The sequence below is a fragment of the Ammospiza nelsoni genome, chromosome 30 (genome assembly GCF_027579445.1).
Source record: "Ammospiza nelsoni isolate bAmmNel1 chromosome 30, bAmmNel1.pri, whole genome shotgun sequence".
In the NCBI taxonomy this organism is placed as follows: domain Eukaryota; kingdom Metazoa; phylum Chordata; class Aves; order Passeriformes; family Passerellidae; genus Ammospiza; species Ammospiza nelsoni.
The window spans coordinates 974772-997228 of NC_080662.1; the positions used below are offsets into that span (position 1 = coordinate 974772).

The window sequence follows — 22457 nt, forward strand, 5'->3', positions numbered from 1 at the left end:
CGTGGTCCCTCGGTGCCCCGGGCTTGTCTGTCCTTACCCTTTGCTGAGCCGGGGGTGGTGTCCGACCCCCCAGTTTAGGGGTGCCGTGTTCTCCATCCCCTTACCTTGGCCAGGCCGGGGCGGTGGCCAAGCCCCCGATCCGGGAGCCCGGCGTGGTCCCTCGGTGCCCCGGCGGGTCTCGCTCCTTACCTTTGCTGAGCCGGGGGGTGGTCCCGGTGCCGGTCCCGCTCCCGTTTGGAGGGGCCGGTACCGAGAAGGCGGCGGCGAGACAAGGCGCAGGGGCGGCGAGAAGCGGCGCATCGGCGGATCCTGATCCCTCCCAACCTCCCCACCACGGCCGCCCCGTGTCGGGGCTCTGGGCTGGCGGTTCCGAGGGTCCGGCAGCTGCCGGTGCTCCGGTGTTGGATGTACCGCTCCTCCTGTCCCGCTCCGCTGCCGCCGCCGGCCCCGAACTGAGCCGTGCGCGCCCACCGCCGCTTTATATACGCAGGCGTAGCCCCGCCCTCTCGGCCGCAGCCAATGGGAGCCGAGCTCCAACAACGAGGGGCGGGGCATGGAGCTGTTGGCTTTGTTGGCAAATAATGAGGGGCGGGGCTGGAGCGGGACGGAGCGATGTGATTGGCTGAAAGCTTTCCGGGGGGCGGGGCCTGGGCGCAGCGGGCCCGGTCACCGGGAGCGCTCGCCTCGCACCGGGGCCGGGACCGGCGTTGGGGCATCTCCGCCCTCCTCGGCCCGGGGATGCTCCTGTCGGTGTTCGGTCTTCCCCGGCCCGCGCTATGGGGCACGGGCGGCCCCGGGGCTCCGGTGCGGAGTGGGCATGGCTGCCGGTGTCAATAGTCGTTGCTTCGGTGTCCGTAGTCGTTGTCTCAGCGTCCGTAGTCGTTGTCCCGGGGGATGCTCAGTCGGTATCCATGGCCCGTAACCCCGGGGGATGCTCCCGCCGGTGTCCGTCCTTGCCCCGACCCGGCCCCGCGGTCAGGGCACCCGCCTGGCTGTTCCCCTGCACATCCCGCCGCGATCCGGCACCGGGCACCGCTCCCCCGTCCCTCCCTCCCGGCCGCACTGCCCGGGCTGTCCCCGTCCCGCCCGGGGCACCGGGGCCGGTGATGCTGTTGGGGTTAGGGCAGCAACTGGGGCAGAGCTGGGACTGGGGTGGGGCTGAATTTGGGATCGGGGCTGGGCTTAGGGTGTCCGTGCCCCCCTCAGGCCGCCAGAGACGGGGACGACGCTCCGGTGCTGCTCGGACACGGCTTTGTTCAGCAGGGAACGTGGATGTTCAGCTGCCCCGGCGTCCCGGGGGCGATCCCCGCTGCAGAACCTCCCGAGGACATCCAGAGCAGCTCGGGAGGGGTTTCAGAGCCGGGAAATCCGGGAACCGGGCGGCTCCTCCTCAGCCTTCGGTCCGGGGATGCTTCGTGGCCGGCAGGAGCGGGAGCGCCTCAGCCACCTTCACCCTGAGGGTGCTCTGCAGGGGGACAGGGACACTCAGGGCACGTTCAGGGGTGACAGCGGGAGTTTGTGGGGCGGTGCTGACCGGGAAGAAGGAATGGAGCAGCAGGAGCAGCAGCAGCGCCGCCAGCCCCAGCCCGAGCCACAGCAGGCGGTTCCAGCGGACGCCGTAGCGGATGAGGCGGAGGGGAGAGGTCAGCCACAGGAACGAGGACTTGGGGCGCCTGCGGGGACACCGGGCTGAGCCACCGGGGACACCGGGCTCGGCCACCGCCTGTCCCCAGGCTCAGCCACCGCTTGTCCCCCTCCTGGGGGGACACCGGGCTCAGCCTGTCACCTTGTCCCCTGGCCCCTCCTGCTGTCCCCGGCTCACCTGGGCTCGGGCAGGGTCGGGTGCTTGTTGGGCTCCTCCCGGCCCTTCCCCACCGGCCGCTCCTCGGCCTCCTGCGCCGACAGCAGCTCCAGGCTCAGCTCCAGCTTCCCCTGCAAGCCCGGGGGGTGGGGGCGGTTGGATCTGTCCCCGCTGTCCCCCAGCCCCGTGCGGGTGTCCCCGGCCCGTCCCCGACCCACCGAGAGGCGCTGGCCGCCGTCCTCGTGCATGGTGCAGGGCCACCAGCCCCGCGCCCTCCGCCTGCGGAACAGGTTCAGGGGCCGCAGAGCCCGGGCGCGGAACCAGCGGCGGGAGAGGCGCCGGGAGAGCCGCGCCAGGGGCGGCCAGAGCCGGGAGAGCCGCGCCAGGGAGAGCCAGAGCCGGGAGAGCCGCGCCCGGAGGAAGCGGGGCAGGGAGAACCAGGGCCACGAGAACCAGGGCAGCTCCGCCGGCGAGGCCCGGCACAGGCGGGCGCTGCGGGCCGGGCGGGGCAGCCGGGTCAGCTCCAGCTCCAGGATCCCTGCGGGACAGGCCAGGGGACGGCTCTGTCACCCGGGGAGCTCCTTGTCACCTGGGGGAGCTCCTTATCATCAATGGTCCTCCTTATCACCACTGGAAGTTCCGAAGTTCCCTGTCACCAGTGGAGGCTCCCTGTCACCAATGGGAGCTCCTTATCATTGGTGGGACCTTCTTATCATCAATGGATCCTCCTTATCACCAGTGGGAGCTCCTTGTCACCAATGGGAGCTCCTTATCATCAATGGGAGCTTCTTATCATCAATGGGTCCTCCTTATAAACTGTGGGAGCTCCTTATCATCAATGGGTCCCCCTTATCACCAGTGGGGGCTCCCTGTCACCAGTGGCAGCTCCTTATCATTGGTGGGAGCTCCTTATCATCAGTGGATCCTCCTTATCACCACTGGGAGCTACCTGTCACTGGCGGGAGCTCCTTACCACCAATGGGTGCTCCCTGTCCCCACTGGCTGTCCCCTGTCCCCACTGGCTGTCCCCTGTCCCCTGCAGTGTCCCCCCGGTGGTCACAGGGTCTCTCACCCAGCAGATCGTCCGCCTTGAACTTGTCATTGTCCCACACCTGCAGGATGAGCTTGGGCGGCACCTTCAGCAGGGTCTCGTCCAGGCTCCACACGTGCTCCTGCCCGGGGACACGGCAAGGTCACACGTGTCCCTGGGCTGTGTCCCCGGGCTGCGTCACCTCCCTGTCCCCCCGACCTTGCGGCGGATGGCGCAGAGCTTCTCAGCCGCCAGGAACTCGAAGGGGAACACGAAGCGCCAGTTGAAGGCGCCGCGGCCGTCCAGGGAGCGATAGTGGATGTCGGTGTGCTGCCGCTGCTCGGGGAGCCCGTCCAGCCACCTGCAGGGACAGCGCTGTCACCCATGTGCCACCCCCCAGGGGACAGCACTGTCATCTGTGTGCCACCCACAGGGGACAGCGCTGTCACCCGTGTGTCACCCCCCAGGGGACAGCGCTGTCACCCGTGTGTCACCCCCCAGGGGACAGCACTGTCACCCGTGTGCCACCCCCCAGGGGACAGCGCTGTCACCCGTGTGTCACTGCCCAGGGGACACCGCTGTCACCTCTATACCCACCCCAGCCCATCCAGCCACCTGCAGGGACACTCCTGTCACCTCTGTGCCACTCCAGCCACTTGTGCCACCCGGCAGGGGACACGGCTGTCACCCCTGTGCCCACGCAGATGGGGACACCCTGGCGTGACAGGGACCCTGGGGATGGCTGATGGGGACCCTGCGGTGACAAAGGACCTGCCAGGGGCTCTGGGGCGAGCGGGACAGGAGCTGGGAGGCGACACGACGGGGACACACCCGGACACGTAGATGTCACTCATGCGCTGGCCCAGCAGGTTGATGTCCCCGGGCTCCGTGTCCCGCACGTTCCACACCACGCAGCGCAGCTCGTACCTCGGCAGGGACAGGGACGGGTCTGTCACCTTCTGCTGGGGCTGGCCCTGTCCCCACGGGGGTGGCCCTGTCCCCACGGGGGTGGCCCTGTCCCCATGGGGCTGGCCCCGTCCCCACGGGGGTGCCCCATCCCTCACTCACCCCTCGGCCTGGCGGGGGTCGATGTTCACGGGGGGCCCGGGGGGGCCGAGGCTGGTGGGGAAAACGTCCACCCACATCTGCACCTTGCCCTGGGGACACCGGGACGGGCTGGCACCGGCCCGAGTGTCCCCAAGTGTCCCCCAGTGTCCCCTCGCTGTCCCCATGCCCCAGGCTCCTCATCACTGCAGGGTCCCTTTGTCCCCTCAGCACCTGTCCTTGTCACCCCCCCTGCTCCATCACCCACTCCTGGGGTCCCTGGCACCCACCCCAGTGTCCCTGTCACTGTGATATCCCCATCCCCAGTGTCCCTGTCACCCCATGGTCCCTGTCACCACAATGTCCCCATCCCCAGTGTCCCTGTCACCATGATGTCCCCATCCCCAGTGTCCCTGCCACCCCAGTGTCCCAACCTCCAGTGTTCCTGTCACCCCATGGTTCCTGGCATCCACCCCAGTGTCCCTGTCCCCACAGTGTCCCCATCCCCAGTGTCCCTGTCCCCTCGATGTCACTGTCCCTGCTGTCCCCGGTGTCCCTGTCCCCGTGATGTCCCTGCTGTTCCCCCGGTGTCCCTGTCCCCATGATGTCCCTGTCCCCCCGGTGTCCCTGTCCCTGTGATGTCCCTGCTGTCCCCCCGGTGTCCCTGTCCCTGTGATGTCCCTGTTCCCCCGGTGTCACTGTCCCCATGATGTCCCTGCTGTTCCCCCGGTGTCCCTGTCCCCGTGATGTCCCTGCTGTCCCCGGTGTCACCTGCTCGAGGCCGGGCCGGGCGTGGCTCTGCAGCCCGCGCGTCTCCAGGTGCTCGGGGACGAGCTCGCACAGGTTCAGCACGTGCAGGGCCAGGCGCTCCCGGGGGGCCCCGGCGTGGCGGGGCGGGGGGTGGCGCCGCTCTGGGACACCGGGCCGCCGTCACCCGCCCCGCTGTCACCCCACAGACACCCCCGAATCCTCCCCGGAGCCACCCAGATCCCCCCCACACCCCCAAATTACCCCAGAGCCACCCAGATCCCACAAGTCCACCCCAGACCCACCCAGATCCCCCAAAGCCTCCCCGGACCCCACCTAGATCTGCCCAACACCCCCAAATTACCCCAGACCCACCCTGATCCCCCAAATCCTCCCTGGACCCCACCTAGATCTGCCCAACACCCCCAAATTACCCCAGAGCCACCCTGATCCCCTAAAGCCTCCCCGGACCCACCCAGATCCGCCCAACACCCCCAAATTACCCCAGAGGCCCCAGATCTCCCCAACACTGCCAAATTATCCCAGATCCACCCAGATCCCACAAACCCCCTCCAGATCCCCGGAAACCATCCCAGACCCACCCAGATCCCCTCAACACCCCCAGATTACTCCAAATACCCTGGACCCACCCAGATCCCACCCAGAACCCCCAACCCTCCCCCTCAGATTCCCAGAAACCACCCCAGACCCTCTCAAACCCCCCCTGACCCTGCCCACATCCTCCCAACATCCTCCAGACCCCCCCAAATCCCCACCAGATCCCCCCAGTCCTCCTCAAACCTCCACCAAATCCACCCCAAACCCTTCCCAGAGCCCTCGAAACCCCCCCAAGGCCCTCGCCAGCCCCCCGTTCCCCCCTCACCGAAGTGTTTGAGCAGGAAGCGCTGCCCGCCCAGGCTCAGGGCGGTGCCCCCGCGGCTGAAGCGGGGCCCGCGCAGCCCCCGGGCGGCCGCCAGCAGCTCCAGGGCCCGGCTGGGGCACAGCTGGTCCCGCCAGCACGCGGGGCCCGCGCTGGGGACACGACAGTGGCACCTCTGCTCTGCTGGGAGCGAGCCCTGTGCCCGCCCCGGCCCTCTGTGCCAGCCCCTGGCTCTCTGTGCCAGCCCCTGGCTCTCTGTGCCCACTCTGTGCCATCCTCCTGTGCCCCTCTCCATCCTCCTGTGCCTCCCCATCCTGTCCCTCCTCGTGTCCCAAATCCCTCTGTGCCCACTCCGTGCCACCCTCCGGTGCCCCCGTGTGCCCACCATGTTCCCTCCTGTCCCCTCTCCCAGCCCCATGTCCCCTCCTGTGGCCTCTGTGTCCCCTCCTGTCCTGCCCCATGTCCCCTCCTGTCCTCCCTCCCAGCTCCTCGTGTCCCTCCTTGTCCCTCCTGTGCCCTCTTCCCCTGTGTCCCCTCCTGTCCCCCCTCCCAGCCCCCCATGTCCCCTCCTGTGCCCCTGCGTCCCCTCCCTGTGTCTCTGTGCCCTGCGTCCCCTCCTGTGCCCTCTGTGTTCCCTCCTGTCCTGCCCTCTGTGTCCCTTTCTGTCCCCTCTCCCAGCCCCGCCGTGTCCCCTCCTGTGCCCTTGGGTCCCCTCCCCGTGTCCCCCCCATGTCCCTCCCTGTTCCGCCCCATGTCCCCCTGTGCCCCTGTGTCCCCCCGTGTCCCCTCCCCGTGTCCCCGTGCCACCCACGTGTGGTACAGGCTGGGCAGCCCGCAGTGGGCGCGGTGCTGGGACAGCAGCCGGTCCTCCAGGTCGATGGTGGTGCTGCCGATCTCCTGGTCCGGGGGCACCTTGTCGTGGTCCATGATTGTCACCCGCAGGTCCTTCTCCAGGGGGATGGTGGCCGTCAGCTCGAACATCCTGGGGGCAGCGGCGCCATCAGCCCGGGGGTGGCACGGGGACGGGGACACCCGTGGGGACAGGGGAGATGGGGCATGGGACGTGGCAGGGCACGGAGTGGGACAGGAGGGGACACGGGGAATGGGACAGGTGGTGGCACAGGGACAGGGCAGGGCAGGGAACGGGACAGGAGGGGACATGGCAGGACAGAAAATGGGACAGGAGGGGACATGGCAGGACAGGGAGTGGGACATCTGGGGACATGGGCAATGGGACAGGAGGGGACACAGGGACAGGGCATGGCAGGGAGTGGGACATCTGGGGACATGGGGAATGGGACAGGAGGGGACATGGCAGGACAGAAAATGGGACAGGAGGGGACATGGCAGGACAGGGAACAGGACAGGTGGGGGTACAGAGAATGGGACAGCTGGGGACACAGGGAATGGGACAGGTGGGGACACAGGGACATGGCAGGACAAGGAATGGTTCAGCTAGTGACACAGGGAATGGCACAGGGATCTGGTGGCACAACAGCACTGGCAACGGCGACCTGGTGAGCGCCCCCAGTGCCCCCTGGAGGTGACAGTGCCACCAGGGCCACCCTCCCCGTGGGTGACAGTGCCACCAGGCCCCCACCCCGCGCGCACCTGCCGAAGACGGGCTCCAGGGTGTTGGGCACGTAGTGGTCACGCTGCCCCAGCGTCCTCTTGCCCAGCGCCACCCGCACGTAGGGATCGCTCTGGGGGGACGGGAGGGGACACCGGGGCGGTGACACCGGGCGCGCCCCGCCCCGCCCCGCGGGTCCCCGCTGTCCTCACCAGGCCGGTGACATCGCGGGGGGACAGGTCGAAGGCTCGCACCACGTAGACGCGCACCAGGCAGGGCTGGGGCCGGGCGGGCGGCAGCCGCTGGAAGCAGCGCGGGCCGGGCGGGGCCGCGGCGCCCTCGGGCACGGGGTAGATGCGGAACAGCCCCTGAGAGACCCCGCCGTGCCTCGGGGGTCCCGCCCGCCCCCGGGGGTCCCGCGCCGGGGGGGGGGTTCGCCCACCTTGAAGGTGCCCACGGGCTCGGGGGCACGGCCGGGTTTGCACAGGGGGAAGCTCTGGCAGAAATCCTGCAGCGCCTGGAACTCGGGCACGGCCTCCAGCTCGCAGCCGTAGATCTGCGGGGCCGGGCCGGGCTCGGGGCAGCCAGGGCCAGAGCTAGGGCAGCTCCCCACGGCAGCCCGGGTCCTTCGTCATCCTTGCCCCCAGTCCCTCCTCATCCTCATTCCCTCCTCATCCTCATCCTTGTCCCCAGTCCCTCCTCACCATCATCCATGTCCCCAGTCCCTCCTCATCCTCATCCTTGTCCCCAGTCCCTCCTCATCCTCATCCCTGTCCCCAGTCCCTCCTCATCCTCATTCCCTCCTCAACCTCATCCCTGTCCCCATTCCCTCATCATCATCCCTGTCCCCTCCCCAGCTTCATCATCATCCTTGTCCCCAGTCCCTCCTCATCATTATGTGTCCCCTCCCCAGGTTCATCCTCATCCTTGTCCCTCTTCCCTCCTCACCCTCATCCTCATCTTTGTCCCCTCCCCAGCTTCATCATCATCCCTGTCCTTGTCCCCACCTTCATCATCATCCCTTATCCACTCAGTTTCATCCCCATCTCTTGTCCCCATTCCCTCCTCATCCTCATCATCATCCCTGTCCTCCTCAGCTTCATCCCGCTCCCAGAACTCACTCACTCCCCTCATCCTCCCTGTCCCTGTCCCCAGCTGTCCCTCTCTGTGTCCCCATCCCAGGCTCTGGCTCACCTTCAGCCTGTCCCCGTTGGTTCCCCATGGAGATTTGGGCTCCTTGTCCTCCATGGACGCGTAGAATTTGCTCCACCAGTCCCTCTCCTCCTCCTCCTCATCGTCCTCATCCTCCTCGTCTTCATCTTCCTCGTCCTGGTGGGGAGCAGGAGCAGGTGGGCACAGGTGGGCACAGGTGGCATCCCCTGTGCCCCCTGTCCCCGTTCCTGTGCCCACCTCATCCTCAGCCCGCCTGCTCCTCAGGTAGCCCAGCAGGTCCTGCAGGGAGCAAAGGGCTCTTGGGGAAACCGAGGCACGGGGCCGGGCGGTGCCATTGCCCAGCGGTGCCAGGGCTGGTGCCAGGTGCGCAGGGGGACTCACCTGAGCCATCCTGGCCGGGGACATGGCCAGGAACCGGGAACACCAACGCCTGCAGGGGCTGGAGGCGGCGGGCACGGAGAGGAGCTCGTCTGAGGGACACGGGGACAGCGGGGATGAGGGAGGGGACAGCTGGGGTAGGGCAGGGATGGAACAGGTGGCACCAGGGATGGGACAGGTGGCACCATGGATGGGACAGGGATGGGACAGGTGGCACCATGGATGGGACAGGTGGCACCATGGATGGGACAGGGATGGAACAGGTGGCACCAGGGATGGGACAGGTGGCACCATGGATGGGACAGGTGGCACCATGGATGGGCAGGGATGGGACAGGTGGCACCAGGGATGGGCAGGGATGGCACGGGCCGTACCTGGCATTGACACGACCATGTCACAGCCGTTGCCGGGCTCCTGGCAGGGCGGGGGGCAGCGGTACCGGCCCAGCTCCCTGACGCTGGCCTGGCCCAGCAGCAGCCGCCGCTCGGCGCCCGCGCGGTGCCAGAGCCGCAGGCGGATGGGCGGCACGAAGCGCTCCTGCTCGGGCAGCGCCTGCGGGCACGGCCGGGGACAGATGAGGGACGGCCCGGTCACCGCAGCCACCCCCGGGCCCGCTCCCGCCCTCACCAGGGTGAGCAGGAAGGCGTTGCTGGGGAAGTTGGGGTTGGTGGCCATGTCCGGGATCGGGGGCGTCCACAGGCTCTGCTCCCCCCACTGCAGCTCCAGGCGCGGCTCCCGCACGGCCCCGCGCAGCCCCCGCAGCCCCCAGGCCAGCACCTGCGGGACACGGGCCCTGGCACCGGGGCCTCAAGGTGCTGTCCCCATCCGTGTCCCTGTCCCCACCCCTGTGCTGGCTTTGTCTCCTCCCCTCTGTGCCCGCGCTCATCTTGGCTCCTGTTCTTGTCCCTGTTCTGTCCCCATCTCCTGTCCTTGTCGCTGTCCCCGTCCCCATGAGCTTCAGCTCTGCCCACACCCGCTGCCACGCCCAGGTTGCATCCTCCAGTCTTGTCCCCATCCCGCCTTTATCCCGGTCCCATCCCTGTCCCATCCCTGTCCCCATCCCAGCCCCACCTCCATCCCATTCCCCACTCCCTGTTTGTCCCCACGCTGTCCCCACCCCATTCCCTGTTGCCCCCTTGTCCTCCCGGCTGTCCCCACGCTGTCCCCGCGCTGTCCCCTCCCGCAGGTGGCTCCCACCTCCAGCGCCACCCAGCGCAGGCGCGGCCGCAGCTCCGGGGGGATGCCGAACCCGTCCTTGCTCAGGGGCGGGGGGCCGAGCGGAGCCGGGGACCCGTCCTGCCGTGGGGAGGGGACACAGTGACAATGCCACCCCGGGCCTGGGTGCCCTCCGTGTCACCCTGTGTCACCCCAGTGTCCCCGCCTCACCTGGGGCTCCTGCAGGAGCTCGAAGGCCGCCAGCAGCTCCCCGGCCGCGCCCCGCGGGCCCCGCAGCGCGTGGGGCTGGAGCCGGGGCGGCTCCCGGAGCGCCGCGTCCAGCCAGACCCGCGGGGAGCACACGCAGCGGCCCAGGAGCACCGCGGGGCCCTGCGGGGAGAGCCGGAGCAGGGGCTGGCCCGGCCGGGGCTGTGCCTGCCCCTCCAGCCCTGACAGCCCCAAACTGTCCTTCCATCCCTGACAGCCCCATCCTTCCATCCCTGATCCCTGCCCCTCCAGCCCTGATCCTGCTGTCCGTCCATCCCTGACAGCCCTATCCTTCCACCCCTGATCCCTGCCCCTCCAGCCCTGATCCTGCTGTCCGTCCATCCCTGATCCCTGCCCCTCCATCCCTGACAGCACCATCCTTCCATCCCTGACCTCTCTGTTCTTCCATCCCTGACAGCACCATCCTTCCATCTCTCATCCCCTTGTCCCTTGATTTCTGACCTCTGTCCTTCCATCCCTGAGCCCCTGTCCCTCCATCCCTCCTGCCAGCCCTCCATCCATGTTCCATCCATCCGTCACTCCATCCATCCCTCCATCCATCAATGTCCCATCCATCCATCCATCCATCCATCCATCCATCCATCCATCCATCCATCCATCCATCCCTCTGCTCCCACCCTTCCCTCCTTCCCTCTCTCCTTCCTCCCTCCCTCTCTTTTCACATCCCTCCATCCTTCCATCCCTGATCCCCCATTCCCCATCCCCTCCTTTGCTCCCATCCCTCCCTCCCCATGCCCGGAGTGTCCCGTACCTGTCCCCGCTGGTCCCACACCTCCACCACCACGGCCGGGGGGTCCCTCCCGACGCCTCGGGGGTCCCCGAACAGCGGCACCCGGGGGAACAGCAGCGTCTGCTCCCAGCGCGGGTCCAGCGCCCCGCGCGCCGTCCCCGTGCGCTGGCTCAGGGACACGAACGACACGTGCGCGGTGGCATCTGGGGACAGCGACGGCGTCAGCGCCGGGGCTGCCGGCGGGGCGGCGTCCGGGGACCGGAGGGGTCTCACCTATGGAGGTCCTGGAGCTGCCGGGCGCCAGATCCAGCGCCTGGAAGATGTAACAGCGGAGCTGGAAGCGGCCGGGGCCTGGGGACAGCCGGGGGTCAGGGGGGGATGCGAGTCCCTGGCCCCTGTCGGTCACTCCTGGTCACTCTCGGTCCCTCCCCGCCCCTCCCCGGTCACTCCTGGTCCTTCCCTGGTCACTCCCGGTCACCCTCTGGTCACTCCTGGCCACTCCCGGTCCCTCCCGGTCACTCCCGGCCCCGGGCTCACGTTGGAAGCTGCAGAGGATGAAGGACGGTGGCTGCTGCAGGGCCACCTCTGGACTGTCCTGAGCCGGCTCCTCGGTGTTCTGGGAGGGGACAGGGCTGGGCTGGGGGGACCCTGCTGTCCCCTTGTCCCTCTGTCCCGTGTGCGACTGTCCCTTCATGGCCCCGCTCCCCAGGGCTCCGTCCCTCCCTCTTCCCTCCCTTCCGTCTCTCCACATCTCCCGTTCCCCTGGGTCCCTCCCGTTCCCCCGGGTCCCTCCCGTTCCCCCGGGTCCCTCCCGTTCGTACCGGGGCTCCCCGGAGCAGGAAAAGCGGTGCCACGGCGGCCCCGGGCTCGGCGGGCACCAGGCAGCGCTGCCAGCGCCGCCGCCGGCACCGGGGCCCGGCCGGGACCTTGGGCTGGAAGGTGCAGCCCCAGAAGCACTCGGGCTGCCAGGCCTCATCCTCCCACAGCTCCTCGGGGTCCTGGAGGGGACACGGGGACACAGTGACATGGGGACAGAGTGGCACGGGGACTGCCAGCCTCATCCCCATCACCCCCTTCCCTCTCATCATCGTCCCATCACCCCAACCCACCATCCTCGTCCCCCGTCACCCACCATCCTCGTCACCCCTCTTTGTCACCTCCATCCCTGTCACCCCCACCCTGCCACCCATCCTTGTCACCCCCGTCCCTGTCCCCGCGAGTGTCACCAGGCTGCTGCAGGTGTCCGTGTCCTGTGCCCAGCTGTCGCTGTCCCTGTGGCAGACCCGGAGCCAGCGCCGGCGCCGCAGGGTGTGGCACTGCTGTCCCTCGCTGTGCCACGCTGCCGGGGGGCTGCCGTCCTCCGTGCCCACCCCGTAGTGCCAACCTGCACACACAGGGCTCAGCCGCGTCCCTGGCACCATGTACCTGCCACCGTGTCCCTGTCACCCCCATTTTGTCACCTTCATTCCCGTCACCCCCATCCCTGTCACCTCCATCCTGCTGTGCCCACCAGGGACCCCCCACTCACCGTCCTCATCCTCAGCCCCCTCCGTGTCCACCTGCCAGTCACTGGTGACGTGCCAGCCCTGGGGACACGCCACCTCCTCCTTTGGTGGCACTGCCACTCCCTTCTGCAAAACCAGGCGGGCGCTGAGCAGTGACACTCTGGTGTCACCCACACTGTCCCCACGCCGTCCCCCACTCACGGCGTCCGTGCTGGCCGTGCTGGTCCAGTCCCCACCGGGGTCTCGGCTCTGGTTCTCGTAGAGCTCCTCCAGGACCACGGTCCCTGCGCCCTCTGCCCGTGCTGGCACCCTGGGGACAGCGGGGGACACGGCTGGTGTCACCCTGGGGACACCCTGGGGACACCGGGGAACACTTCTGGTGTCACCGCGCTCCCGCAGGGACAGGGGTGGCCGTGCCCCGCGCTCACCGCCGCCGCGGCCGCTCCACGCTCCAGGGCCCGTCCCAGCTCCATCCCTTGGGGGGCCGCAGCTCCTCCGGGGGGGGCAGGGCCCGGCCGGAGCTGTCGGAGAACGCGGGGCGCCCCCAAAACCGCCGGGGCCCCCACGTCCCCAACAGCCGCGTCTGGTTCTCGAACTGCGGGGACAGCGCTGCCCTTAGGGACACTGTGCTGCCCTTAGGGGACACTGGTGGGTGCTGGCCCCTCCCAGGTGTCCCCTCCCAGGTGCTGTCCCCTCCCAGGTGCTGTCCCCTCCCATCCTGTCTCCCCTGTCCCTGCTGTCCCCATGCTGTCCCCTCCCCTGTCCCTGCTGTCCCCACACTGTCCCCTGTACTGTCCCCATGCTATCTCCCATGCTGTCCCCATGCTGTCCCCTGTACTCTCCCCGTTCTGTCCCCTCCCTTGTCCACGCTGCACATCCCCATGTCCTCAGCTGTCCCCTGTGGTGTCCCCATGCTGTCCCCACGCCTGTCCCCACTATCCCCATGCTGTCCCCTGTACTGTCCCCGTGCTGTCCCCTCCCCTGTCCCCGTGCTGTCCCCATCCCTGTCCCCACCATCTGGCAGTAGAAGCGCAGGCTCCCCCCGAGCAGCCCGGCCAGCTCGCCGCTCTCGGCCACTCGGCCCAGCCACAGCCACACCCGCACCTGGGCCTGGCTGTCCCCGCAGCCCTGGGGACACAGAGTGGGACACAGAGTGGGACACAGAGTGGGACACAGAGTGGGACACAGTGTCACCTGGGGCGGGGACACGTGGGGGGACAGACAGGGGACACACGGCGGGGACAGACAGGGGACATGGGGGGACACAGAGCAGGGAGATGAGGTGGGAATAGAGAGGGGACATGGAGCAGGGACAGAGGGGACATGGAGGGGACAAGGAGGGACACCAGGGGACACCAAAGGGGACAGCAGGGGACACGGAGGGGACACCAAGAGGACACAGAGGGACACCAAAGGGACATGGAGGGACACAGAGGGACAGCAGGGGACACCAAGGGGACACAGAGGGGACACCGAGGGACAGCAGGGGACACCAAGGGGATACAGAGGGGACACCGAGGGACACCAGGGGACACCAGGGGACACAGAGGGGACACCGAGGGGACACCAGGGGACAGCAGGAGCTCCCACCAGGAACAGGGTGACGATCCTCCCGCAGAGCTGGCCGCAGGCGCCGGGGCCGTGCGGGGAGTGCAGGACATCGGTGGCGGGGACACGGGCCGAGGCCACCCGTGTCTGGCCCCGCAGCAGCCACAGCTGCACGTCGGGGACACCGGCCTGGGGCTGTGGGGACACGGGGACAGGGGTGAGAGCGGCACCGGGACGGGGACAGGAGCAGCCCCGCAGGGACCCAGCCTCAGCGCGGCGGGGTTGGGGTTTGTCCCGCTTTGGCGTTTTGGTGTCACCTCCACGGCCAGCGCGGCCGCGCGCCGCAGCCACCCCCGGGCCACCGTCCCCAGGGTGTCCCCGTGGCGGCCGTGGGCCCTGGCCTCGCGCTGCAGCCGCTGCAGAAGGCGCCGCCGGCAGCTCCGCAGCTGCTGGTCCAGGGCGGTCAGGACGGGCTGCTCCTCCAGGTACTGCAGGGCGGCCCTGCAGGGCCAGAACAGCCCAAAATCGCCCCAAAAACATCCCAGAATCAACCCGAAATCACCCCGGCCCAGGGCGGCACTGCAGGGCCAGAACAGCCCAAAATCACCCCAAAAACATCCCAGAATCAACCCGAAATCACCCCAAAAAACATCCCAAAATTACCACAAAAACCATCCCAGAATCAACTCAAAAACATCCCAGTTCAGGGCAGCCCTGCAGCGCCCAAACCGGCCCAAAATCACCCCAAAACATCCCAAAACACCCTGAAACCTAAAGGATCACCCTAAAGTCCCCAATTTCACCCCCAAAATTCTTTGCCCCAACAACTCCTTGGTTTTCCCCCAAACGCTCCATCCTCCCACCAAAAACCCCATTTCCACCCCAATCACCCCAGTCCCCCTCATCCCATTTCCACCCCAAATGCTCTCTCCCCTCCGGAACGTCCCACTGTCCCCCAAAATGTCTCAAAGTGTCCCAAATCCCCCAAACCCCACTGCCAGCCCCGTTTCCCCCCCAGATTCGGGGTGCCCTGGCCCCAAACCCCGATGTTGGGATTTGGGATCTCTCACTCGCAGTCCTGCGCCAGCTCCTGCAGCAGCTTCACCCCGATGTCCCCGCTGGTGTCCCCGTGGTGTCCCTGCAGCTTGGCCAGGTTCTCCTCCTGGGAACAGCCCCAAAAATGGCCCCAAAGGGATTTGTGGTCAATCCCACCCCAAACTGTTCCCACTCAGGTTTGGGGTCAATCCCACCCCAAACTGTTCCCAAAATGATTTGAGATCTTTCACAGCCCAAAAAGTTCCCAAAGGGATTTGAGGTCAATCCCACCCCAAAATGGCCCCAAAGGGATTTGAGGTCAATCCCACCCCAAAATGGCCCCAAAGGGATTTGAGGTCAATCCCACCCCAAAATGTCCCCAAATGGATTTGGGGTCAATCCCACCCCAAACTATTCCCATAGGGATTTGGGATCAGACACAGCCCAAACCATTCCCAAATGGATTTGGGGTCAATCCCACTCCATCCCAGCTGGATTTGGGGTCAATCCCACCCCAAACTGTTCCCATACGGATTTGGGATCAGTCACAGCCCAAATCGTCCCCAAAGGGATTTGGGGTCAGTTCCACCCCAAACAATTTCCACTCAGGTTTGGGATCAATCCCACTCCATCCCAAATGTATTTGGGGTCAATCCCACCCCAAACCTTTCCCAAATGGATTTGGGGTCAATCCCACTCCAAACTGTTCCCATACAGATTTGGGATCAGACACAGCCCAAACTGTTCCAAAATGGATTGGGGGTCAATTCCACCCCAAACAATTCCCAAATGGATTTGGGGTCAATCCCGCTCCATCCCAGCTGGATTTGGGGTCAATCCCATCCCAAACCATTCCCACATTGGTTTGGGATTGATCCCACCCAGATTTGGGGTCATTCCCAGCTGGATTTGAGATCAGTCCCAGCCGGATTTGGGATCATCCCCGCCCAGATTTGGGACCATTCCCAGCTGGATTTGGGATCATTCCCACACAGATTTGGGACCATTCCCGCACAGATTTGGGATCATCCCCACACAGATTTGGGATCATCCCCACCTGGATTCAGGGTCAATCCCACCCGGATTTGGGATCATTCCCCACCCGGATTTGGGGTCTCACCAGGTGCTGGCACAGCGCTCGCAGGAGGTTCAGGCTGTCCCAGCGGTGCCCGGCGTCCTCCCACTGCGAGGTGACAGCGGCCACAGGTTTGTCCCCAAACCACGGCAGGTAATGGTAGAGGTTCCCTAAATCCGGGAAATTTGGGAAAGTCGGGAAATTTGGGCTCAGGACGGACCTGGCCACGCTGCTGAGGGGCAGCTGGGGCTTCCCGGGAGGTGTCACGGGATCATCTGAGATTCCCAAATTGTCCCCTTGATCCACAGGTGACATCACCCAGTGACACCCAATCCATGTCCCCAACACCCCAAAAACACCCCAAAAACCACTTCAGCCCAGGGTGTCTTTGCAGCACCCCAAAATACCCCCAAATCACCCCAGAATCCCACAAAAAACCATCCCAAATCACCCTAAAATCACCTCAGCCCAGGGCATCCTGGCAGTGCCCCAGAACACCCCAAAATCACCCCCAAAATCACCCCAAACCATCCCCAAACGGCCCAAAATCCCTAAAAACATCCCAAATCACCCCCAAGTAACCCAGAATCAACCCCAAACATCCCCAAATCCCCCAAAACATCCCCAAACAACCCAAAATCCCCCAAACACCCTAAAATCCCCACAAACCACCCCCAAATAACCCCAAACCTCCCACACACGCAGATCACACCCTCCAATAATTAAATAATTACCCTAATTAACCAGCAATTAATCCCTGCCCCGCCGTCTCACCGCCCCCTTCCCCAGTTCCCCCACCCGGGGCAGGGGACAATGTCCCCAGGGAGGTGACAAGGGCCCCGGTGCCACCCGGGCTGTCCCCGCTCACCGTCGAAGGCGGGCAGGGCGGGCGCGGTGGCGGCCGCGGTGCCACCCATGCCCAGCTCCAGGCTCAGCGCCTCGGGGCCGCCGGGCACGGCCGTGGCCGAGTAGAAAACCCCGCAGAGCCCGAGCTGGCAGCGGGGCAGGCGGCTCTGCGGCGAGAGAAACCCCAAAAGCGCTCAGCCGGCACCGCGCGGTGAGGGTGGCACCGGCCCGTGGTGTCCCCGTGGTGTCCCCGTGTCCCCACCTGCGCCCGCTCGGCGTCCACCGGCGCCACGGCGTCGCGCTGCCGCCCCGGCGGGGTCCCCGTGTGGGTGCAGAGCTCCAGCAGCAGCCGGCCCCGGAAAACCGGCCCCGAGTCCTGGGGAACGAGCCCGGGGCGTGGGGGCCGCCCCAAATGTCCCATTGTGCCCCAAAGTCCTGCCCATTGTGCCCCAAAGTCCTGCCCCGACAATTCCTGTTTTCCCCCAAATGCCCCATTCTGTTATCACCATCCCATTTTCACCCCACATGTCCCATTGTCCCCTAAAGTCCTGCCCCATTGTCCCCTAAAGTCCTGCCCCGACAATTCCTGTTTTCCCCCAAATGCCCCATTCCCTGTCACCCCATCCCATTTTCACCCCATTCTCTGCTTTCTCTATCCCCTTTTTGCCCTATTCTCCATTTTTCCCATCCCATTTTCACCCCAAATGTCCCATTGTTCCCTTAAGTCCGGCTCCAACAATTCCTGTTTTCCCTTAAGTGTCCCATTCTGTTATCACCATCCCATTTCCACCCCATTCTCCATTCCCCTCATCCCATTTCACCCCATTCTGTTTTCTCCATCCCATTTTCACCCCAAAGGTCCCATTGTCCCCCAAAGTCCTGCCCCAACAATTCCTGTTTTCCCTCAAATGCCCTGTTCTCTGTTCCCCATCCTATTTACACCCTATTCTCTGTTTCCCCCACCCCATTTCACCCCAAAATTCCCACCGCCCTTGAAACCATCCCAAACTCCCTTTCCCACTCCCCAAACCCTCACTGACAAGCCCCACAACCCCGTTCCCCTCCAACCCCCCATTTCCTCCTGCATTGCCCCATTCCCACCCCACACATCCCACAGCCCTCAGAAACCCTTCCTTTGCCCCAATAACTCTCGATTTCCCCCCCAGACACCCCATTTTCCCCCCAAAAAAACCCATTTCCCCCAAACCCTGCTCCGTACCCTGGCAGCGTCCGGCCGGGGGCCGTAGAAGGGCAGGAAGCTGGGCCCGAAGGAGGGGGAGAACCCGGGGGTCCCCTCTGGGGGCAGACAAAGGGGGGTTCAGGGTGGGCTCTGGCTAATGGGGACCCCAAAAAGGGACAGCCCCGCTCACCCTCGAGCTCCTTGGGCTCCCGGGAGATTTGGGACAGCCGCAGGGTGGCCCTGCCCAGGGCTTTGCTCCGGCACGACCTGGGGGGACGCGGTCAGGGGTCCCCCAAAGGTGGGGAGGTCCCCAAATCCGAGGATTGTCCCCCAATCTCAGGCATATCCCCCCAAACCCGTGGGGGTGTTCCCCAATCCCAGGGATGTCCCCCCAAACCCTCGAGAGTCCCCCAAACCTGCGGGGTGTCCCCCAAACCCGGGGAGTGTCCCCTAATCCCGGAGATGTCCCCCTAAACTCACAGGGAGTCCCCCAATCCTGGGGATGCCCCCAAACCCGAGGAGTGTCCCTCAAACCCGCAGAGTGTCCCCTAATCCTGGAGATGTCCCCCCAAACCCTCGGGGATGTCCCCCAAACCCACGGGGTGTCGCCCCAAACCCTCGGGAGCCCCCAAACCTGAAGGTCGTCCCTCAAACCCGGGGGTGTCCCCCAAACCCGTGGGGGCATCCCCCAATCCAGGGATGTTCCCCAAACCTGAAGGTCATCCCCCAAACCCGGGGGTGTCCCCCAAACCCGGGGGTGTCCCCCTCTCACCCACGCAGGATTTCCAGCAGGATCTCATCGCAGATGGGCGGCAGCTGCGGGAACAGAACAGCGCCCGGTGTGGCTGCGGAAATGGGGGCGTCCCCCCTTTTTGGGGTGCCCCCGTTTGGGGCCGGGGGCGCTCCTCACCCGCAGGGGGAAGGACAGAACCTCGTTCCATTCAGGGCTGGCATCGGCGGGGACCCCGCGGGTGCAGAGCTGCGGAGGGACAGCCGTGAGCCCCCAAAAAGATGGGGCACCCCCAGGGCTCCCGGGCACCCCAAATTCCCCTCCTGGCACCCCAAATTGCCCGCCTGGAACCCCAAATTCCCGGCCCCGCGCTCACCGTCCTGCCCGCAAAGCCGACGCGCACCAACACCTTCGGCGAGCCCGCGGTGCCGCCCAGGCACGGCCGTGCCGGCTCTACTGCAAGGGGATGGCGAGCAGAGAGATTTTGGGGGGTCCCCTAATCCATCCGCACCCCAAATTCACCCCGGTTCCCACCCTGTGGCAAGCAGGGGTCCCCAAATTCTCCCCTCACCCCAATTTCCCCGCGTTCCCACTCTGTTGGAGCAAAGAGGTCCCCAGATTCGCTCTTCGTCCCAAATTCCCCCACGCCCACCTTGTGGTGAGAAGGGGGGGTCCCCAAACCCACTCCCACCCCGAATTCCCGGTGTCCCCACCTTGTGGCGAGCAGGGGGATCCCCAAATCTACCCCCATTCCAATTCCCGGTGTCTCCACCCCAAACCTCCGTGTCCCCACGCCAATTCCTGGTGTCCCCACAAACCCCAATGTCCCCATTCCAATTCCCGGTGTCCCCATCCCAGTTCCCAATGGTCCTACCCCAATGTTCGGCGTCCCCACCCCAATTCCCGGTGTCACCACTCCAATTTCCCAGCGTCCCCATGCCAATTCCCAATGTTCGGCGTCCCCACCCCAATTCCCGGTGTCACCACTCCAATTTCCCAGCGCCCCCATGCCAATTCCCGATGTCCCCACCCCACATTCCAGTGTCCCCATCCCGCACCCCGATGTCCCCACGCCACACCCCGGCGTCCCCACCCCGCGGCAGGTCCTCGGCGCGGAACACGCGGATCTGCAGCGTGGTGGCGCACGGCGGTGGCCGCAGCAGGTTGGCCTCCACATCCTCGTCCCCCGGCGGCACCTCCTGCTCCTGGGGATGGCGAGGGGACAGGTGACAGCGTGGGGACCCCCAGGAGGGTTTTGGGGTGCAGGGAAGGGCGAGGCGCTCACCTGGGCGCGCTCCCCGGCGCGGCGCACCACCAGGCTGACCTGCAGGAAGCCCTGCGAGCGGCCGTCGCGGTGCCGCGGGTGCTGCAGGCTCAGCCACTTCCCGCTCAGGCTGCGGCCTGTCCCGCCGGGGACACCGGGGACACCGCGGTCACCTCGCCGGTGCCTCCGGAGCCACGCCTGAAACCTCCCCAAAACGCCCGGTGCTCCCCCAAAATGGGGCTTCACCCCCAGCTAGTGCTGGTGTGAAATGTCGCTCAAAATGCGGCACCCCAAATGTGGCACCCCAAATGTGTCACCCCAACCCTGTCATTACCTGGGGCAGAGTAGATGGTGCCGACATCGAGCTGTGGGAATGGCAAAGGGGGTGAGAGTGCTCTGAGAACCCATTCCCAGTGCCCCATTCCCAAACCCCCATTCCCAAATCCCCATTCCCAGCGCCCCATTCCCAAATCCCCAATTCCAAGCTCCATTCCCAAACCCCAATCCCCAAAGGCCAATCCCAATCCTCCATTTCCAAAACTCAATCTCAATCCCCCATTCCAAATTCCAATCCCCATTCCTATCCCCCAATCCCAATCCCCAATTCCAATCCCCCATTCCCAAACCCCATTCCCAATCCCCCATTTCCAAATCCCAAACACCATTCCCAAACCCCAATCCAAATCTCCCATTCCCAAATCCCAAACACCATTCCCAAACCCCAAACACCATTCCCAAACCCCAATCCAAATCTCCCATTCCCAAATCCCAAACACCATTCCCAAACCCCAATCCCAATCCCTCACTCCTCACCTCAAAGATGCCAATGACGGCCTTGGTGCAGATGTTTGGTGAACGGAGCACCTGGGACAGGGAAGGGGACACGGCTGTCCCTGTGTCCCTGTGTCCCTGTCCCTGTGTCCCTGCCCCAATCCCTGTCCCTGTCCCCCCAGTGCCACCCCTCCGCCCCACCTCGATCTGGATGGGCAGTGCCACCAGCTGCTCCGGCGCCATGTGGAAATCCTGGCAGAACACCTGAAAACCCGGAGAAGGGACAGTGAGGACGGGCTGAGGGACAGCGGCACTGCCCGTGTCCCCTCCGCGGTGTCACCTCGTTGAAGTAGGGGTTGTTCCCGCTCCGGCTGCGGCTGTGGAAGCGCTGCCTCCCGATCTGCACCCTCACCACGGGCTTGATGGCATTGCCCCGCAGCTGGCGGCCCTTGATGACCCTCACCCGCACCTGCGGGGTGGCACTGACGTGGTGGCCACGAGGGGACATCACCCCCTTGGCTGCCACCCTCTGCCAGTGAGTGCCATACCTGGAAATCCTCTTTCCTGTCCTCAGGTGCCACCCCCGGTGCCTCCAGGGCCACCTGGCCGCGCCCGGTGGCGACAGGGACGTCCCCAGCCGCGCCGTGCAGGTCGTGGTAGCAGCAGAGGGTGACGGTGCACTGCAAGGGGACAGTGACAGAGGGACAGTGCCACCCTGGGGTGCTGTGGGGTGCTGTGGGGCTGCGCTCACCCCCGTGGGCTGCTCCCGGTGGTCCAGCAGCGGGATGTCCCTGACGGCCATCGGCAGCCTGGGGCTGGCCACCAGCTCGCTCAGTGACACCGTGGTGGCACCCAGGTCCCTGCGGGAGGGGGCACACGGTGAGGGTGGCCGTGGTGAAGGGGTGGCCCTGGTGATGGGGTGGCCGTGGTGAGGGGGTGTCCCCCCAGGGCTGGCACTCACTCCCGGGGCAGCAGGCAGTCCCCACGCCGCAGGCGCAGCCCCAGCGTGTCCGTGGCACTCAGGGGACGCGTGTCCAGCGGCCACACCAGCTCCTGACGGGGGTGACACGGCTCAGGGGGGTGACCCCATGTCCCTGTGCCACCACGGGCCACCCCAGGGCCACCTCACCTCATTCCAGGTGAGGCTGCGCTCCTCAGGCACCACCTGGGTTCTCCTGGGGACACCTGTGAGGGACGGGAGGGGTGGTGGCACCTCAGGATGGGGACATGGGAGGTGCCTCGCGCCACCCTGTGCCATGGCGTGCCCCACACCCCGCGGTGTCCCCAGCCCCGCCGTACCTCGGAAGCAGACGGACAGCAGGACACCGGGACCGAAGCCGGTGGCCCCGGGAATGTGGACGGCGACCACGTGGCAGCGCAGCATGGCCACGGAGCGCTGGCACCGGGGACGGAGCTGTCACCGAGGCGGTGCCACCAACGGGACACCCCCGAGGCGCTGTCACCGGTAATGACTGCAGATTTGTCACCAAGAGGGTGCCACCAGTGTGCCACCCCCGAGGCGCTGTCACCGGCGGCAGGTTTGTCACCAAGGGGGTGCCACCAATGTGCCACCCCCGAGGCGCTGTCACCGGCGGCAGGTTTGTCACCAAGAGGGTGCCACCGATGTGCCACCCCCGAGGCTCTGGCACCGGCGGCAGGTTTGTCACCAAGGGGGTGCCACCAATGTGCCACCCCCGAGGCGCTGTC

General features: G+C 66.2%; 1 protein-coding gene across 1 annotated transcript; it reads right to left on the reverse strand.

Annotated features, from left to right (window-relative positions):
• Positions 1-1390: 1390 nt before the first annotated feature.
• FER1L5 (fer-1 like family member 5) lies at positions 1391-22134 on the reverse strand. The gene is made up of 50 exons (XM_059490668.1): positions 22050-22134; positions 21880-21935; positions 21712-21803; positions 21502-21610; positions 21299-21430; positions 21091-21219; positions 20952-21014; positions 20793-20843; positions 20314-20344; positions 20001-20116; positions 19746-19920; positions 19092-19171; positions 18896-18964; positions 18758-18801; positions 18176-18252; positions 18025-18101; positions 17068-17181; positions 16828-16972; positions 16005-16129; positions 14920-15011; positions 14167-14350; positions 13892-14044; positions 13316-13429; positions 12730-12896; positions 12325-12611; positions 12023-12180; positions 11618-11794; positions 11334-11412; positions 11070-11147; positions 10818-10999; positions 10010-10168; positions 9821-9919; positions 8998-9400; positions 8627-8715; positions 8483-8524; positions 8267-8401; positions 7515-7628; positions 7285-7440; positions 7114-7205; positions 6314-6484; positions 5506-5654; positions 4647-4786; positions 3900-3988; positions 3663-3758; positions 3051-3192; positions 2874-2973; positions 2234-2339; positions 2020-2110; positions 1823-1932; positions 1391-1673 (listed from the first exon to the last, which is right to left on the reverse strand). The coding sequence occupies exons 1-50, from the start codon at positions 22132-22134 to the stop codon at positions 1391-1393; spliced, it is 6207 nt and encodes a 2068-aa protein (XP_059346651.1).
• Positions 22135-22457: the final 323 nt, after the last annotated feature.